This window comes from Elephas maximus, chromosome 15 (genome assembly GCF_024166365.1).
Source record: "Elephas maximus indicus isolate mEleMax1 chromosome 15, mEleMax1 primary haplotype, whole genome shotgun sequence".
Lineage (NCBI taxonomy): Eukaryota > Metazoa > Chordata > Mammalia > Proboscidea > Elephantidae > Elephas > Elephas maximus.
The window spans coordinates 75,993,515-76,013,836 of NC_064833.1; the positions used below are offsets into that span (position 1 = coordinate 75,993,515).

Genomic DNA, 20,322 nt, shown 5'->3' on the forward strand with positions numbered 1-20,322 from the left:
GTTGTTCTTTCTCCATTAATTTAAACTCACTGCCTCATAACTTTCCTGTCTAATCTTTTGAGTTGCCGTTGACAAAGTTTTAGTTTGTTTTTAATTTTAGTTTTGGAGTTAAATGTTTTATCTTTTGAATGTAAAAATGCATCTAATTATACCAACTATAAAAGTGTGTTTTGAGTATTTTGTACAGTTTACATGGTGTTAAAATTTGTGGACTCTGTTTTTCTTCTTAAATTATTGACTTTCACTTCATAGGACTGATAATTCTATCAAAAATCATTGGAATTCTACTATGCGAAGAAAAGTGGAACAGGAGGGCTACTTACAAGATGGAATAAAATCAGAACGATCTTCATCTAAACTTCAACACAAACCTTGTGCGACTATGGATCATTTGCAAACCCAGAATCAGTTTTACATACCTGTTCAGGCACATATTTTTAATACCTTTATTATTTAAAAAATTTCTTTAGTTGCTGTATGGGACAGTGTTTGGTTTCTTAATAGGGTAGACAGAACATATATTAAGAGGGAAATAAATATTTAAATTTCCTAACCGAAAGGAAACCCTGGTGGCATAGTAGTTAAGTGCTACGGCTGCTAACCAAGAAGTCGGCAGTTCGAATCCGCCAGGCGCTCTTTGGAAACTCTATGGGGCAGTTCTACTCTGTCCTAGAGGGTCGCTATGAGTCGAAATGGACTTGACGCCACTGGGTTTGGTTTTGGTTTTGGTTCCTAACCGAAAAAATATGCCATAAAAAAAAAAAAAATGCCATAACTAGCTGTTAAATTATGAGTGGAGTTTTATCTCCATTTGTTTTGATTCATAAATATTTTGGGAACAAACTCATTAAAATATTTCCTGTTATATGTAATTTTTACATAATCTAGTTAAGAAACTTAGTATGTACATATCCTAAAACAATAATTTGAATTTTCATTTATGATTCAAAAGTAATAGTCATCTCTGCTTTAATACCCTCTTTTATAGATTTCATTAAATTTTTTTTTTGTATAATTGTAGTATTGCTTACCTCTAAGAGGGTAGGTATTTATAAAATGGTTTAAAAGGGAAAACAGAATTACTGAAGTTATCATTTTGGGGTGTGATAAATAATTGGTTCTTTAAATGACATTTAGCTTTGCTTTTCCCCCCAATAATCCATCAGTTGGCTGATGCCAGTCTTTGTTTTGACTGATTCCTTAAAGTAGCTGTTGTTGTTAGGTGCCATCTAGCCTGTCCCAACTCATGGTGACCTATGTACAACAGAATGAAACACTGCCTGGTCTTGTGCCATCCTCACAATCGTTGCTGTGTTTGAGTCCGTTGTTGCAGCCCCTGTGTCAGCCCATCTCGTTGAGGGTCTGCCTCTTTTTTGCCGACCCTTTCCCTTACCAAGCATGATGTTCTTCTCTGGGGACTGGTCCCTCCTGGTAACATGTCCAAAGTACGTAAGATGAAGTCTCTCCATTCTCCCTTCTAGGAAGCATTCTGGAGTGAAACCTGTGTTATCCCCAACAGTACGTTTTCCTACCTGCCAGAAATTAAGAGTTTTCATAAGGGTTGTTTTACGTTTCCCAATCTGCCCATCATGCTGTTTTTAACCTTCACCAATCTTTGGTTCTTGTCACATAAAATGTAAAGATTAAGTCAGGACTTAATAATATCTACCAAAAAATGAAATTTGATGAGGTGTTAAAAATCTGTGCTTACTCCATGTCACATCTGATTTTTTCCCATTAAATGGACATTTTTAAGTTCTTCAGGCATAATTTTAAAAGAACCACCTTAAAAACTGATGACATCTTAATTTACAAATAGGAAAATGTGAAGGCAGTATAGTTATCTAGTGATATTCAGTACCTTAAGATTTACATTATTTCTTTAGAGTCCTAAATTTCAGCAGCATAAATTAAACATGCTTCTATCTTAGAAAAGTTATCATTTAAGTTTATTTATTTTACTGATAGATAATTTTAAACATTATTTGGGATCAAGGGAGTGTTTAACAATCTCAACCAAAGCATATTCCCTTTTAGAAAGGTAGGGACATTTCTTGTACTTTAAGAATTATTTACCGTACTTTTAATATTTTTCAAAAGACTTTTTAATTTATAGTTAATTTATACTATTAAGAAGGTAATTCTAATTTTATTATAACGTAATACTCAAAAGAAAAAAACAGATCGCTTGAAATGCTGTCATAAATTTTTATGAAAAGTTTGAGAAAAATGTTTCTAGTCCCTTTTAATTACCAAACTGAGCAATTAAAAAAAAAAAAAACCCACTGCCATCAAGTTGATTCCAACTCATAGTGACCCCATAAGACAAAATAGAACTGCCCCACAGGGTTTCCAAGGCTGTAAATCTTTATGGAAGCAGACTGCCACATTTTCCATGGAGCAAGCTGGTGGGTTTGAACCATCGACCTTCAGATTTGCTGCTGAGCTCTTTAACCACTGCACCACCAGGGCTCCCTAAGTTGAGCAATAAATGATACTAATCATGTATTGAAAAAATTAAGTCCTATAGTAGAAGTAAGGAACCATGGTGGCGTAGTGGTTAGTACATGGCTGCTAACTGAAAGGTTGGCAGTTTGAACTCATCAACCGCTCAATGGAAGAAAGATGTGGCAGTCTGCGTCCATAAAGATTGCAGCCTTGGAAACCCTATGGGGCAGTTATACTCTGTCCTACAGGGTTGCTGTGAGTCTAAATTGACTTGACAGCACACAAGAAAAACATAGTAGAAGTTATATATGCACACCATATTTTTACTCAAATAATGCACACCTTCTGCGTTTGCAGGCTGTACTGCCCCATCCGCCCAGGAGCACCGCTATGTCAAATTTTTTTCTTATGTTGCTGTAAAAAAAATTAGCATAACGTGCTTATGAAAATACCTTGCAGGGGCTGGGGAGCACAGTTGGAAAACAAATGTACAAGGTGTGCATTATTTACATAAAAATATGGTAATGGTTAGTGATTTAGGTAGAACATCACGGAAAGTAGGCTATCTTATAGTTACTAGATCTTAAAGTGTTTAAAAATTATTCTTTTCTACTTCCTCACTGCATACTGTGTTCCCATGCAACTTCGATTATGACAGATGTTTTAGAAAAGCAGCAGAATGATTCTTGGTCTGTTACAGTGTCTTTTCAAAGCACATGACTAATTCTGATTGCTTTTCTAAGACAAGGAAGAGAAGAAATCTTCTGTTTCTTATCTTTCTACCCAGAGATTGGCATGGAGTGGTATTAAGTGTAGGAGATACAAACTTTGAAAAACTTACTTTAATCTTTGCCGGTGTGAGTGCTTCATATTAACCAGGCCCTTCCTCTGAGAGACAGAATGCATTTATTTTGCCTTCTCCAGGAGAAGAGCAATCCTTCAAATACCAGATTTAAAATATATATTGGTAGATGATAGGTACACTGATTGGCTGATAAACCTAGGCTGGATAATTCTATTTCATCTGGGAGAAGTTAAAGGTTTTTCTTATGTGTTATGACTTAAGAAGGAACCCTAGTGGTGCAATGGTTAAGCACTTGGCTGCTAACCTAAAGATGGGCTGTTCAAACCCACCAGTGGCTCCACAGGGGAAGAAACCTGCAATCTGATTGCATAAAGACTACAGCCTGGGAAACCCTATGGGGCAGTTCTCCTCTGTCACACAGGGTCACTGTGAGTCAGAATGGATACAACAGCATGACGTAAGAACATGGCATTTTAAGGATGTGAAATTTGAGATCCCAAATTAAATTAATGTGTTTTGTACTCTGAACTTGAAGGGGAGATTAGATCTAATTTACACTTTGGTTTTCAATTGCATTGCCATTTGGTGAGTGAGTCAGGTAGGATCAGATAGTTTTAATATTTTTAATAAGGGTCTAAGAACAGAGATGTAGTTAATAGATAACAAACTAATATAGCTTCGAATTTTCAAAGGTACTTTATAAATTTTTCAGTGTGGCTATTTTGCCCAAAACTTTTGTGCTTGCCTCTGGTTTAAGAAATGTATATAGTGTATATGTTAGATATTAATAATTTAATTACTTTTAGATTCCAGGCTATCAGTATGTGTCACCTGAAGGCAATTGTATAGAACATGTTCAGCCTTCTGCCTTTATTCAGGTAACTTTTTATATATAACAAAATAAAAACAAAGCAAATGATTTTAAATATATTTTTTGAAAGTCTAATAGTGCCTGTTTCCTCTTCTGTAAAACTAGGGCAAAAACAGTACTATCTGTTCTATTTTCTTTGAGTATTATAGCATTAAAGGAGAAAGTGTGTGAGTGAGTTTGAAAAATATAAACTGTGCAAATGTAAGGTGGTTGAAAACAGTATGGTGGTCCTTTCATTCTTTCAACTTAAACTTCAAGTTGTAAATGGATATCTTTTTGCTAAATTGGGTAGAATGTACGTATTTAGATTGAATAAACTGAAACTTACTTCGAACATACATTTTTAAACTGATATAGATATATTTATCTTATGCATTTAAATTAAAAAAAACTTTTCTGCTTAATTGAAAATATTTGTCAACACCTCTTCAGGTAACAGATGGATTGTGATATTAAGTATTTGGAATTTAGTATCATTAAACCTTATTAGAGAAAATTATTTCACATTGGATAGAAGAAAATAAAAATCAGAAATTTAATACAGCAATTATTTAAGTAGCCTATTTTTCTCTCTTACTTATTTTAGCAACCCTTTATTGATGAAGATCCTGATAAGGAAAAGAAAATAAAGGAACTTGAGTTACTTCTTATGTCAGCTGAGAATGAAGTTAGAAGAAAGCGAGTTCCATCAGTAAGAAATAACCTTAAGTGTTTAAATATTATTCTAAGAATCTTTCATATGTATGCTTTTTTAGTTTTCATCATCGTTGAATTTAGTATTTCAACAAGTAAAAAAACATTCAGTATGACTTCAGATTTTAATATGGGCTAAGAATAGTTTTCCTGATTTGCAACTTTGAGATTGCCTGATTTTGATATGTATCTCTTCGAACATGTTTTACAATGTTCTGAATTAAGATGTTTCTTAAATTGTAAATGTCAAGCAGATTTATGGTATAATCTGATATAAATTTGTGAAAATGATGTGTGCTTTAGATTAGGATTTGGTTTTATTTATTTTATTGTACTTTAGATGAAAATTTACAGAACTAGTTTCTCATTAAACAGTACACATATTGTTTTATGACATTAGTTAACAACCCCACGACCTGTCAGCACTCTCCCTTCTCAATGTTGGGTTCCCCGTTACCAGCTTTCCTGTCCCCTTCTGCCTTCTAGTCCTTGCCCCTGGGCTGGTGTGCCCCTTTAATCTGGTTTCATTTTGTGGGTTTGTCCAATCATTGGCTGAAGGGTGAACTGCAAGAGTAACTTCATTACTGAGCTAAAAGGTTGTCTGGGGGCCATACTCTTGGGGTTTCTCCAGTCTCTGTCAGGCCAGTAAGTCTGGTTTTTTTTTTGTGAGTTAGAATTTTATTCTGTATTTTCCTCCAGTTCTGTCCGGGATCCTCTATTGTGATCTCTGTCAGCAGTCAGTGGTGGTAGCCGGGCACCATCTAGTTGTGCTGAACTCAGTTTGGTGGAGGCTGTGGTAGTGGTGGTCCATTAGTCCTTTGGACTAATCTTTCCCTTGTGTCTTTGGTTTTCTTCATTCTCCCTTGGTCCAGATGAGGTGAGACCAATGGAGTATCTTAGATGGTCGTTCACAAGCTTTTAAGACCCCAGATGCTGCTCACCAAAGTAGAATGTAGAACACTTTCTTTATAAACTATGTTTTGCCAGTTGAACTGGTCATTCCCTGAGATCATGGTCCCCACAGCCCTTAGCCCAGTAATTTGGTCTCTCAGGGAGTTTGGATGTGTGTATGGAGCTTCCATGACCTTGCCTTGTACAAGTTGTGCTGGCTTCCCCAGTATTGTGTACTGTCTTATGCTTCATCAGTAGGCTTTGGTTTTATTTTAGGCATTCTTTATAATAATGGCTTTAGTAGAAAAAATAAAACTTAAAAATATTTTAATAGAGATTTATAGGAGCCCCGGTAGTATAGTGGTTAACAGCACTCAGCTGCTAACCAAAAGGTCCCTGGTTCAAACCTACCAGCTGCTCCATGGGAGAGAGAAGTGGCAGTCTGCTTTCGTAAAGATTTACAGCCTTCGAAGCCCTATGGGACAGTTCCACTTTGTCTTACAGGGTCGCTAGGAGTTGGAATTGACTCTGTAGCAGTGGGTTTGGGCTTGGATAGAAATTTATATACTCAAATTACTTTCACTCTGCCTTCGAAATTTTTTTTCCCAGGATTTGCTATACTTGGGATATGAATTCCGTAAGTTGAAAAACATAATAACATTAAAAATACGTGGAAAAGAAACATTTAGATTTTATGGTCTCTAAAGAATGCTTTTCGAAAGAAGAAATGTTATGCAGTTGTTGGGTTTTGATTACTAGAGGTGAAAGACGTTGTTCGATAAATAACTCTTAGATTTGGTTGATGAGCATAAGTATGAGTATCAAATCAGAATAAATGGTAATCATTCTAGCTAAATTAAATAGGTTATGCTAGATGGCCTAAAAAGATGGAGAGGCACATAAATTTATACTTAACTATTTAAAATGTTAAAAACAATATTTTGAGCCTTTGTACATTTAAAAAAAGGGTTTTTCTTTGTTAGGGGCTGAAAGAGAAGATAATACATTTAGGATGACTGGGAACAGTTGTCAGTATGGTAACTAAGATCAAATTACTAAGACAGAATAACCTGGGATCTTGAAATAGCACTGTGAGTCAACTGGTAATTTCTTTATACTCTTTAAGAGAGTATTCATAAAAAGGACGTTTGTTAATTGTAATAGACAAGATATATACCCTTGGAAATGGAATTTTTGTTTTGAAACAGCAAAAGCCATGGGGAAGGCCTGAGCATGATTATCTTAAAGTTAATTTTGGTTTCATTAAGAAGCTGCAAATAAATTGTTCTGGTTAGAGACTCAACATTTGTAGGTGATTATATCATGTTTAAACCATTTTGGATTTTTGATAGTGGTGTATCATTTTTAATTTGACAGGAAAATGTAACTAGATTAAAGAAGTAACATTTAAAAAATTTTTTTTTTTTTTTTTTATGGATTGAATTGGGTCCCCCAAAAATATGTATTGTAAATCCTAACCTCTATGTCTGTGGTTATAATTCCATTTGGGAATGGGTTGTCTTTGTTATGTTAATGAGGTAGGATTAGTGTAGGATGTATCTTGAATCAGTCTCTTTTGAGATATAAAAGAGATTAAGCACAAGCTAGCGAGCAGAGATGGGGGGAGAGAGATGCCAAGCCACATGGAAACCTCCAAGAAACCAGGGAGCAGAAGCTGAAGACCTTCCTCCAGAGCTGACAGAGAAAGCCTTCCCCTAGAGCCAGTATCCTGAATTCCGACTTCTAGCCTCCTAAACTATGAGAAAATAAATTTCTGTTTGTTGAAGCCACCTGTTAGTGGTATTTCTGCTATAGCAGCACTAGATAATTAAGACAGAATTTGGTACCGGGAAGGGGGTGCTGCTCTAAGATATACCTAAAATATGGACGTGGTTGTGGAACTGGGTAATGGGTAAAGGCTAGAAGAGTTTTGAGGTGCCTAAAAGTAAAAGCCTTAGAGTCCTGGTGGCGCAGTAGTTAAGAGGTATGGCTTCTAACCAAAAGGTCAGCAGTTTGAATCCACTGGCTGCTCCTTAGAAACCCTGTGGGGCAGTTTGGTTCTGTCCTGTAGGGTCGCCATGAGTCGGAATCCACTTGATGGGAATGGGTTTGGTTTTTGTTTTTTTTTTTAAATAGTAAAAGCCTAGAGCGTTTTGAAGATACTGTTGGTAGAATTATGGATGTCAAAGGCAATTCTGATGAGATCTCAGAAGGAAGTGAGGAGAGCTGTAGAGAAAGTCTCTGACATCTTGGAGAATACATATGGCACCAGCAACAGAATGTTGCTAGAAATGTGGACATTAATGTGCTTCTGGTGAGGCTTTAAAGAAAATGATGAACATGTAATTGGACAATGGAAGAAGGGTGATGATTTTTATGTAATGGCAAAAAAAAAAAAAAAAAAAACTTGTCTGAATTATGTTCAAATATTTGGTAAAAGGTAGAACTTGTAAGTGATGAACTTGGATACTGGGCTGAGGAGATTTCTAAGCAAGGTCTTAAAGGGGCCACATGGTTTCTCCGTGCTGCTTATAGTAAAATGCAAGAGGAAAGAGATGGACCTAAAAATGAGCTGTGCAAAATAAGAATAAAACTTAAAGATTTGGAGAATTCTGTCATATAAACTAAGGACACATATCCTAGAATTTTCACCAAGGAAGTGGCTACACAATCTTTTTTTTTTTTTTTTTTTTGCTTTAGCTGAAAGTTTACAGCTCAAGTTAATTTCTCATTAAAGAATTTATACACATACTGTTTTGTGGCATTGGTTGCAATCCCCACAATGTGACAGCACACTTCCCCTTTCCATCCTGGGTTCCCTGTATCCATTCCACCAGTTCTTGTCCCTTCTTGCCTTCTTATCCTGCTTCTGAACAGGAGCTTTCCATTTGGTCTCATCTATTTGATTGAACTAAGAAGCACGTTCCTCACGTGTATTATTTTTTGTTTTATAGGCCTGTCTAATCTTTGTCTGAAGAGTAGGCTTCAGGAATGGTTTCAGTTCTGGGTTAACAGAGTGTCTGGGGGCCATAGTTTTGGGTATTCCTCCAGTCTCTGTCAGACCATTAAGTCTGGTCTTTTTACATGAATTTGAAATTCTGTTCTGCATTTCGCCCAGGATTCCTGTATAGAATCCTTTATCAAAATATTCAGTAATGGTAGCCAGGCACCATCCAGTTGTTCTGGTCCCATGACAAAGGAGGCAGTTGTTCATGGAGGCAATTAGCCACACATTCCATATACCCCTCCTATTCCTGACTCTCCTTAAGACTCTGTTGCTCTAGGTGAATAGAGACCAATTGTTGTGCCTTGGATGGTCACTTGCAAGCTTTTAAGACCACTGGCACTACACAGCAAATTAGAAGGTAGAACAGAGGCACTCAGCACGTTACTAGGCTAGTTAACCAAGATGTCCCATGAAATCATGACCCTAAACCTCCAAATCAAGGAGCCAGATCCCATGAGGTGTTTGATTGTACATAAGCAGCCTCAGCAATTACTCTTTTTTTTTTTTTTTTGCTCATTGTAAATACATCTGTCACACAACTTTTGCCAATTCAACTTTTTACAGGTATACAACTTATTCACAGCAATTATAAATAATTGGCTATGTAACCACATGCTAATCAATGTGATTTCTCTGTCACCATTAATCCCCCTTTCCCCTCCCTCCTGCCCCTGGTAACCACTAATAAACTTTGTTCTCTACACATTTGCCTTTTCTTGTCTTTTTTTTGTAAGTGAGGTTATACAATATTTGTCCTTTTGTGATTGGCTCATTTCACTCAGCATGATGTCTTCAAGCTCCATCCATACTGTAGCATGTATCAAGACTTCATTTCTCCTACTGGCTGAGTAGTATTTCATTATATGTATGTGTGTACCACATTTTGTTTATCTGTTCATGTGTTGATGGGCATTTGGGTTGTTTCCACCTTTTGGCTACTGTGAATAGTGCTGCAGTGAACAATGCTGTACACGTCTCTTTTTGAGTCTCTGCTTTCAAGTTTTTTGGGTATATATCTAAGAGTGGAATTGTTGGGTCATGGTAGTTCTGAGCCCTGGTAGCACAGTGGTTAAAGCTCTTGGCTTATAACTGAAAAGTCAGCTGTTCAAAACCACCAGCTACTCCATGATAGAAAGATGTGGCAGTCTGCTTTCATAAAGATTTACAGCCGTGGAAACACTATAGGGCAGTTCTACTCTGTCCTATAGGGTTGCTATGAATTGGAATTGACTCAACGGCAGTGGCTGTATATGGTAGTTCTATTTTTAGTTTTTTGAGGAACCACCACACTGTCTTCCACAATGGCTGTACCATTTTGCATTCCCACCAGCAATGGATAAGTGTTCTAGTTTCCCCACATCCTCACCGACATTTGTTATTTCCTTTTTTTTAAATATAAACTATCCTAGTAGGAGTAAAATGATATCTCATTATGGTTTTGATTTGCATCTTCTAATGGCTAATGACACCCAGCATCTTTTCATGTGTTCGGTGTCCATCAGAATGTCCTCTTTGTTGAAATGACTGTTGAAGTGCTTTGCCCATTTTATGATTGGGTTATTTGTCTCTTTGTTTTTAAGTGTTTTTTTTTATATATATTTTGGTTAGTAGGATTCTTGTCAGATATATGGTTTCTGAAGGTTTTTTCCTAGTTGGTAGCTTGTTTTTTCACTTTTTTTGGTCTACATAATCTTTTGTTAAAGAAATTAAGCCTATGACATATGGTTCTAACCAACTACCACAGCAGAAAACCCATCAGCTTAGACTAAAGGGGTCAGAGAAAGAATGAAAGGAAAGAACGCTGTCTGCCTCTTGGAATTCTACAGGTAGAAAAGGGACCAAAGGAGCTATACCTGTTGTCCTTCAAGAAAAAGAAAGAACCGTCCCTGGAGCAGCTCAGAGATTGGCAGGAGCACGGGAAGCAGATCTGCCTTGTTCTCAAAGAGTGGGCCTATGACCTTTAGGGTGTCAGAGAATAGAGCCACAGCCTCCTAAGTTTTAAAGAGTCAGATCTTCACCAACTTGGTTCAGGAGTGTGGGGCTGCCATTCAGTTTGGCTAAGAGGATGGGTCTACTGCCTAAAGCTGAGGGGGTGGGACTGCTATACCCAAGGGGCAGAAGAATGAGGCTTGCTAAGGCTGCGGGGTGGGATCACCACTCAGATGGACTAGGAAAATGGGGCTGCTGAAAGCCGTTCCAGTGGGGCTGGAAGGAGGAGCTGAGCCCCAGGGCTGAGGGGCTTCCACCCAGAATCCAGAAGCATGGCCAACACTCAGAGCCTGGAGGACAGGGTCATTGCCTAACGGTCTCAGAGAACAGAAGATTATTTTCAAGCCTTGAGAGCTAATGTATATTGTTCTACTGGCTTTTGAACTTGCTTGGTGCCCGTTATCCCTTTTCTCCCCAACTTCCCCCATTTGTAATGGAAATGTCCACCTTGTGCCTGTTTCACCATTGTACTTTGGAAACAGATAACTTGTAGTCTAGATTTCACAGGTTTACAGATGAATCAGAATTTTGTCCCAGGATGGAATATGCCTAAAAAAAAAAAAAATTTTTTTTTTTTTTTTAAATCTCACCTATATTTGACTTAGATGATTCAGAAGATGAGATTTAAGATTTGGAGTTGATTTAAGACTTTCAGGATAATACAGTGAGGTGAATGTGTTTTGCATGTGGCAAGGACATGAATATTTAGGGGCCAGATGGTAGAATGTTATGGATTGAATTGTGTTCCCCTAAAGTAAGACCACAGCCTTCAGTATGGATTGCACCTAAACATAAAGAAAACAAAAATCCTCACAACTGGACCAGTAAGCAACATCATGATAAACGGAGAAAAGATTAAAGTTGTCCAGGATTTCATTTTACTTGGACCCACAATCAACAGCCATGGAAGTAGCAGTCAAGAAATCAAAAGACACATTGCATTGGGCAAATCTGCTGCGAAGGACCTCTTTAAAGTGTTGAAAAGCAAAGATGTTACCTTGAAGACTAAGGCGCACCTGACCCAAGCTGTGGTATTTTCAGTCATCTCATATGCGTGCGAAAGCTGGACGATGGATAAGGAAGACCGAAGAAGAATTGACGCTTTTGAATTGTGGTGTTGGCGAAGAATACTGAGTATATCACGTACTGCCACAAGAACAACCAAATCTGTCTTAGAAGTACAACCATAGTGCTCCTTAGAAGCAAGGATGGCAAGACTGTGTCTTAAATACTTAGGACATGTTGTCAGGAGGGATCAGTCTGTGGAGAAGGACATCATGCTTGGCAAAGTGCAGGGTCAGCAGAAAAGAGGAAGACCCTCAACAAGGTGGATTGACACAGTGGCTACAACAGTGGGCTCAAGCATAACGTTTTTAAGGATGGTGCAGGACCAGGCCATGTTTCATTCTGTTGTGCGTAGTGCCACTATGGGTTGGAACTGACTCGAGGGCACCTAACAACAACAACAAAGTAAGTGTTGTAACTCCTAACCTCTATGCCTGTGGTTGGAGCCCTGGTGGCACAGTGGTTAAGAGCTCGGCTGCTAACCAAAAGAGGTTCACAGTTCGAATCTACCAGCTGCACCTTGGAACCCTGTGGGGCAGTTCTGCTCTGTCCTGTAGGGTCACTGTGATTTGGAATCAACTGGAAGGCAATGGGTTTTTTGGTTATAATCCCACTTGGCGCAATGCATTATCTTTGTTACATTAATGAGGCAGGTTAGTGTAAAGTATATCTTCAATCTCTTTTGAGATGTAAAAGAGATTAAATGTACGCTAGCAAGCAAAGATACAGGAGGAGCAATGCCAAGCCACGTGAAGATTGCCCAGGAGCAGAAGCTCAGAAGAGACAAGGACCTTCCTTCAGAGCTGACAGACAGAGAAAGCCTTCCCCTAGAGTCAGCTCCCTGAATTCAGACTTTTAGCCTTCTAAACTAAGAGAAAACAAATTTCTGTTTGTTAAAGCCACTCATTTGTGGTATCTCAGCTATAGCCGCGGTAGGTAACTAAGACGTGGATTAAAAAAGGAAGAAAGCAATTTGTAAAACTTCCTACTTAAAATCTAGTTTCGTAAAGATCTGTTTGAATAAGGATATCATGGATTCTAGAGAGAAGTTGCTGCAGCTAATAGGATATTTTCCATACGCATATAAAGTATTTTTAACAATTATATAATTGTGACTACCGTTTTACTGCCATTTTCATTATGTACCACTATAATAGATGTTGTATATGTATTCTTGTGTAAGCCTCATATTAACTTTGTGAAGTAGGTGGAATATCCTTAAAGATGAGAAAACAGAAGCTAAGAGAGTTTAACTTGCCTAAAATTATGTAGGGGGATTCACATTCAGGTTTATATGATTGCAATGCTATAAAAAAAAAAAAAAAAAATTTTTTTTTTTTTAAACCCTATGGTTTTTCCATTGGGCCTAGTGGCTTCGCTCTTTGTCTTTTGGATCTTTTTCCTACCTGCAAACTCGATTGAAATGCATGTGGTTTGGAAGCTATCTCCAGAAATTGATTATAAACTCAGAAGGTGGCTATGCTAATGAATAAGATTGATTTAATTTATTTTTAGGAAACTTTAAAACAAATGGAACTTGTTTTGCAACTTGTTGAAAACTTTTACTTTACTTCACTTGCGACTTAACATTTTATTTTATTCTCTAGCATGTTCCAGAAATTAATTTTTATTTTTAATATAAGTAGTCTCCGACTTACGACATATTCAAGTTGCCACCAACCGCACTTGATGACCGTCTGTTTTTTTCTCTTTGTAAATCTTTTCATTAGTACCATGTACACACAGTGTCACAGCATATAATTTACTGATGTTATCATTCTCAGATGTTCACTTGCAGATATTCAATGTTATGATTTATTGTTGAAAACACTCCCCTACAGCAGACTATGGCAATAATAATGAAAACTAAAAAAAAAAAAAAAAAAATGAGATATTAAACTTCCGTCAGAACTGACTTATGATGGAAACTTTGGAATGGAAGCCCATCGTAAGTCGGGGACTACCTGTAGTAATAACCAAAACCACACCAGTTGCCACTGACTCATGGCGACCCTGTGTGTAGTAGGTATCATTTATTGAATGCTTGTTGTGGGTTGTGCAGTGTGTTCTCTATAATATGGTAGCCATTAGCCACATTTAATTTAAAATTAAAAATTAGGTTCTTTTTAGTTGCACTAGGCTCACTTTAGTTGTCCATATGTCTAGTGGCTCCCATATTTGACAGCACAGATACAGAACATTTTTATCATCTCAGGAAGTTCTGTTGGACAGTGCTATGCGGTTTACATGTTGTTTCTACTTTATGACTCTTCAAGGCCTCTTTTCTTATTTATTATGAGAAACTAGGAAATTAGACTCAAAAGATAATTGCCAGCATACATCTCTGGAGAGCTGTGAAAAATGACTTCAAAGGATTTACTTTGCATTGAGGACAGACGAGAAACAGAGGATATAGTTTGATAAACCAAGTTACAAAATTTTATGGGCTCACATAGGAGAGGTGCCTCATTTAGGTTCTGGTAGTCAGGGAAGGATTCTTGGAAGAAGTCCTGTGAACAGGTAAAAGTATATAATTTAGAAGGAGTCCTTTCCAATATTTGAACTGTATCTTAAATGAGGTGATAGGAGTTTTCCTGGTCAGTAGAATGAAGAGTATTCTATATGGAGGAAAGCAGTAGTATGTGTAAAGAGTAAAACAGTATAACTCACTGGGGAATCGCAGGTACTGTGGGCGTAGTGGTTAAGTGCCTGGCTGCTAACCGAAAGGTGGAAGGTTTGGACCCACCACAAGAGAAAGATGTGGGTGGCAGTCTGCTTCCGGAAAGATTATAGCCTTGGAAACTGTATGGGGGCACTTCTAGTCTGTCCTGTAGGGTTACTGTAAGTCGGAATCAACTTGATGGCAACAGTTTTTTTTTTTTTTAAATAGGTAAGCCCTGAAAGGAGGATTTGTAAGTTGAAGTGCTGGGAATGAAGTTTGAATGGTAGATAGAGGCCAGGTTCTAGAATTTTGATCTTTATGTTGCATGTAAATACTTGCTTTATCTCATCATGATTTTATAGATCAATTTTAAAAAAAGAAAAAACATTCAGTTAGAAAAAAGAAATATAGTTCAGGCTATGAGGTTTAATGAAAAGTTTTTATACCAATTTTGATGAAAGACAATTTATATGCTACTATATTTTTAACTGAGATAAATGTGAAATATGTTGTCCTAGAAAAAAACTTTCACTTGAAATCAAAATTTATGCTTATGTTGAAAATGGCAAATAACACTCATATTTCTTTTGTATTTTTAGCAGACTGGAAGCTTTTCTAGCTGGTCTGGTAGTTTCCTTATGGATGATAGCATGTCTAATACTCTAAATAGCCTCGAGGAGCACACAAGTGAGTTTTACAGTATGGATGAGAATCAGACTGTGTCTGCTCAGCAGAATTCACCCACAAAGTTCCTGGCCATAGAGGCAAATGCTGTGCTGTCATCTCTACAGACCATTCCAGAATTTGCAGAGACTCTAGAACTTATTGAATCTGTAAGTTTGAAATTGCGAGATTATCACAAGTTCAGTTTTAGTTACATAATTTCATGTTCAGAAACTCCAGTTTATTGGACACTGACCAAGTTGTATATTAAGCATTACTTTGTATGCCATGCTTAATTTTGGTTCTGATATTTTGCAGTGCGTGCCTTGTATAGAATTTTTTTTCCAATTCACCCATTTTTTACATGTACGGTTCAGTGACATTGGTTACGTTCATCACGTTGTACAACCGTTAATCCATTTCCAAATTATTCCACCATCATTCATAGAAACTCAGTGCCCCCTAAGCAGTGACTTCCCCTTTCCCCCTCCCTCCCACCCCGGGTAACCACTAATAAGCTTTTGCCTATTTCATATAAGTGGCATCGTACAGTATTTATCATTTTGTGGCTGACTTATTTCACTCAGCATGGTTCTTACAAAACTTCTTAAACTTGAGAAGTCTGACACTCTGCTAGCATGCCCCCCAGTAAAGAGCTGACCACAGAAAAACCTACTGAGTAGTTATGTAGTGTTGATAGGAATATTTTATTTTTTTGAAGATCACTATAGTAAATAGTTGGCAAAGTTTAAGTATATTTGGAAAGAAAAATAGTATATGTGGGCTGGCAATCAGATACAGTGTAAATGTATTACACTAACCAAAGAACGTCTATGATTGTTTTTGAAATTCAAAGAAAAAAACACTTCCCAAAGTCATTGTTTGCTTTCCCCTGGCAAACCCTGCCTCCTTGAAGCCTTCCCTGACTCCTCTTCCTCCATCTGGGCTCCGACTCTGGCTGTCCTCCATAGGTTTACATGAGAACTCCAAGAGGTCAGGAATGGTTGTTTTCATATCTGAGGCCCCAGCATCCAGTAGGGGCCTGACATAAAGCAGGCACACCATCATTGTTTACTGAGTGAATGAATGAATGATGTGGGTTGCAGCTTCACTGAAGGGAGACCAGTGAGGATGCTACTGGAAGGGTCCAGGTGAGAAAGGCTGGGGCAGCCGGGGAAGGTCGGGGAGGACTTGGGAGAACTGGAGGCAGAGCACCCAGGAGAGGGAGCTAATGAGGACTCCAGATTTACCCTGTGGTGACAAGTCAATGCCTTGTATAGGATTTTAAAAATTTAATAATTAGTTTTGTTTTTTAAAAATTTAATTGTAAAATATATATAACAAAAGTTTGCCATTTTAACCATTTTAAATGTACAAATCAGTGACATTAGTTATATTCACTGAGTTGTACAACCGTCACCACTGTCTCTTTTCAAAAGTTTGTCATCACTCCAAGCAGAAACTCAGTATACCTTATGCAGTTGCTACCTATTTCCGCCTTCTCCAGCCCCCAATAACCACTTTTGTCTCTATGTATTTGCCTATTCTAAATATTTCGTATAAGTGGGATCATACAATACTTGTCTTTTTTTGTCTAACTTATTTCACTCAGCTTAATGTTTTCAAGGTTCATCCACGTATCAAAACTTCTTTGCTCCTTATGACTAATATTCCATTGTGTAGGTACCACATTTTGTTTATCCATTCATTTGTTGATGGACACTTGGGTTGTTTCCACCTTTTGGCTGTTGTGAATAATGCTGCACTGAATATCGGTGTACAAGTATCTGTTTTGAGTCCCTGCTTTTCACGTCTTTTGGATATGTATCTTGGAGTGGAATTGCTGGGTCATATAGTAATGCTGTTGAACTTTTTTGAGGAACTGCCAAACTGTTTTCCACAGTAGCTGCACCATTTTCCATTCCCACCAGCAATGAGGTAGGTTCCAATTTCTCTGCATCCTCATCAATACTTGTTATTTTCCGTTTTTCTGATGGTAGCCATCCTAGTGGGTGTAAAGTCTCATTGTGGTTTTTATTTACAGTTCCCTAAATGACTATAGGGTCGCTATGAGTTGGAATCGACTTGACGGCAGTGGGTTTTGGTTTGGGTTTAATGACTCCTGAGAAGCCCTGGTGATGCAGTGATTAAGTGATATGGTTGCTAACCAAAAGGCCGGCGGTTCAAATCCATCAGCTGCTCCTTGGAAACGCTATGGGGCAGTAGTACTCTGTCCAGTAGGGTCGCTATGAGTTGGAATCTACTAGTTGGCACTAGGTTTTTTTGTTGTTGTTGTTTAATGACTAATGATGTTGAACATGTTTTCACGTGCTTATTGGCTATTTGTATATCTTCTTTGGAGAAATGTCTTTTCAAGTCTTTTACCCATTTTTTTTTTAATTGGGTTGTCTTTTTGTTGAGTTGTAAGGGTTCTTTATATATTATGAATATTAAACCTTTATCAGATATATACCAATATTTTCTCCCATTCTGTAGGTTCTCTTGTCCTTTGTTGAAAAAGTCCTTTGATGCTCAAATGTTTTTAATTTTGATGAAGTCCCATTTATTTTTTCTTTTGTTGCTTGTGCTTTTGGTGTCATATCTAAGAATTCATTGACAAAAACAAGGTCTTGAAGCTTTTTACCTATGTTTTCTTTTAAGAGTTTTATGGTTTTAATTCTAATGTTTAGGCCATTGATCTATTTTAAGCAAATTTTTGTATATAATGTGAGATAGGGGTCCAGCTTAGATCTTTTGCATGTGGAGATCCAGTTGTCCCAGCACTATTGAAGAGACTATTCTTTCTCCATTGCATGGACCTGGTATCCTTGACAAAAATCAGTTGGCCATAGATGTATGGGCTTATTCCTGGATTCTCAGTTCTATTCCATTGGTATATATGTCTGTCTTTATATCAGTACCAGACTGTTTTGATTACTGTAGTTTATGTGAAATGTGAGTCCTCCTGCTTTGTTCTTTGTCAAGATTGTTTTGGCTGTTTGGAGACCCTTGCATTTCCATATGAATTTCAGGACTGGTTTTTCCATTTCTGCAAAAAGGCTATTGGAATTTTGGTAGGGATTGCATTGAATCTATACAGTGGTTTGGGTAGTATTGCCATCTTAACAAATTAAGTCTTCTAATTCATGAATATGGGATGTCTTTCCATTTATTTAGGTCTTAAATTTCTTTCAGCAAATTTTATCATTTTCAGCGTACATGTTTTTTACTTACCTGGTTAAATTTATTCCTAGGTACTGTATTCTTTTATAGATGCTGTGGTAAATGAAATTGTTTTCATAATTTCTTTTTCAGCTTTTTCACCATTACTGTATAAAAACACAACTGCTTTTTGTGTTTTGATATTGTATCCTGCAACCTTGCTGAATTCATTTATTAGCTCTAGTAGCTTTTTTATGGATTCTTTGGGATTTTCTATATATAGAACCTTGTCATCTACAAATAGTTTTACTTATTTCTTTCCAGTTTGAATGCCTTTATATATTTAGTCTTCAATTGCTCTGGCTAGAACTTCCAGTACAATATTGAATAGCACTGTGCTGGTAGTGCTGCAAGTGGGCGTTCTCATCTTATTGCTGATCTTAGGGAGAAAGCTTTCAGTCCCTCCTGACTGAATATGAGGCTAGCTGTGTGTTTTTGTTTTTTTTATATAAATGCCCTTTATCATATTGAGGTATTTCCCTTCTATTCCTAGTTTTCGGAGTACCAGTTAGGTTTTTTTTTGTGTGTGGAAAATACATATGTAAGCAATTAGTTCTTATTATGCAAATTGTACAAGTACATTTAGAGAACGTTGAAAACTCGACAAAACTGTAAAGAAGAAAATTAAAATTCCCCATAAGCCCAGAATTAACGATTTGAGGTATTTCTTTTCATATGGAAACACATATGTGTATACATATAAAATACACGCATTTGCATGTTTTTTTAACCCCAAAGTGGCATCATACCACATATACGTTTAAGTATTATGTTTGTGGGGTTTTTTGTTTTTCCATGTCATATCATGAGCATGTCTTTATTTTAGTAACTGTTTCTTAAACTTGGTGTTGAATGGATTCATAATATTCCACCAGATGAATTTACCAAAATTTATATACCTGATATACTATTATCATTGGACATTTAGCTGGTGTCCAGTTTTTCAGTATTACAAATAACAATATATAAAGCTTTATGCAAAGTTGTTTTTACGTCCTTAGGTTAAATTTAATTTCTTGATCAAGGTATATGAACTTTTTTTTTTTCTTTAATTGTGCTTCAGGTGAAAGTTTACAGTGCAAATATGTTTCTCTTTCAAAAATTTATAAATTGTTTTGTGACATTGGTTGCAATCCCCACAGTGTGTCAGTACTCTCCTCCTTTCCACCTCAGGTTCCCTGTGTCCATTTGTCCAGTTTTCCTGTCCCTTCCTGCCTTCCTGTCTTTGCTTTTGGGCAGATTTGTCCATTTGATCTTGTATACTGGATTCCTGACATGTGCTATCATTTGTTTTATAGACTTGTGTCATCTTTGGCTGAAAGGTGGACTTTGGAAGTAGCTTCAGTTCTGAGTTAGCAGGGTGTCCAGGGGCCATAGTCTTAGGTGTTCCTCCAGTCTCTGTCAGACCAATAAGTCTGGTCTTTTTTTCTGGATTGAATTTCGTTCTACATTTTTCTCCCACTCTGTCTGGGGCCCTCTACTGTGATCCTGTCAGAGCAGTTGGTGGTGGTAGCCAGGCACCATCTATTTCTTCGGGGCTCAAACTTGTAGAGGCTGTCCTTCATGTGGCCCATTAGACCTTCTGACTAATATTTTCCTTGTGTCTTTGGAGTTTTTTTTATCCTCCTTTGCTCTGGATGGAAACCCTGGTGGTGTAATGATTAAGTGCTATGGCAGCTAACCAAAAGGTCCGCAGTTTGAATCTACCAGGCACTCCTTGGAAACTCTATCAGGCAGTTCTACTCTGTCCTATAGGGTCGCTATGAGTCAGAATTGACTTGATGGCAGTGGGTTTGTTTGTTTTGGTTGCTCTGGATGAGAAGGGACCAACAGATATATCTTAAATGGCGGCTCGCAATCTTTTAATACCCAAGGTGCTAGTGACCAAGTAGAATGTAGAACATTTTCTTTATGAACTGTGTTATGCCAATTGACTAGATGTCCCCTGAGACTATGATCCCCCAGCCCTCAGCCCCAGCAACTTGGTATCTTAAGGTCCCTAAGAA

At 37.3% G+C, this 20,322-nt stretch overlaps 1 protein-coding gene across 8 annotated transcripts in view; it reads left to right on the forward strand.

The window, feature by feature from the left end:
- The window catches only part of MYBL1 (MYB proto-oncogene like 1), a 52,624-nt gene that overhangs the window by 15,110 nt on the left and 17,192 nt on the right, over positions 1 to 20,322 (forward strand). For 5 of the 8 annotated variants that reach the window (XR_007513297.1, XM_049854143.1, XM_049854146.1 and 2 more), the window contains exons 6-9: positions 253 to 427; positions 4,060 to 4,131; positions 4,711 to 4,815; positions 15,031 to 15,264. Coding sequence is in view for 7 of the 8 variants with exons in the window: in XM_049854143.1 (XP_049710100.1) it covers positions 253 to 427; positions 4,060 to 4,131; positions 4,711 to 4,815; positions 15,031 to 15,264 (586 nt within the window). In the remaining variant the exon portion in view is untranslated. The remainder of the gene's footprint in view (positions 1 to 252; positions 428 to 4,059; positions 4,132 to 4,710; positions 4,816 to 15,030; positions 15,265 to 20,322) is intronic. The other 3 variants (XM_049854144.1, XM_049854149.1, XM_049854147.1) reach the window with 2 other exon arrangements.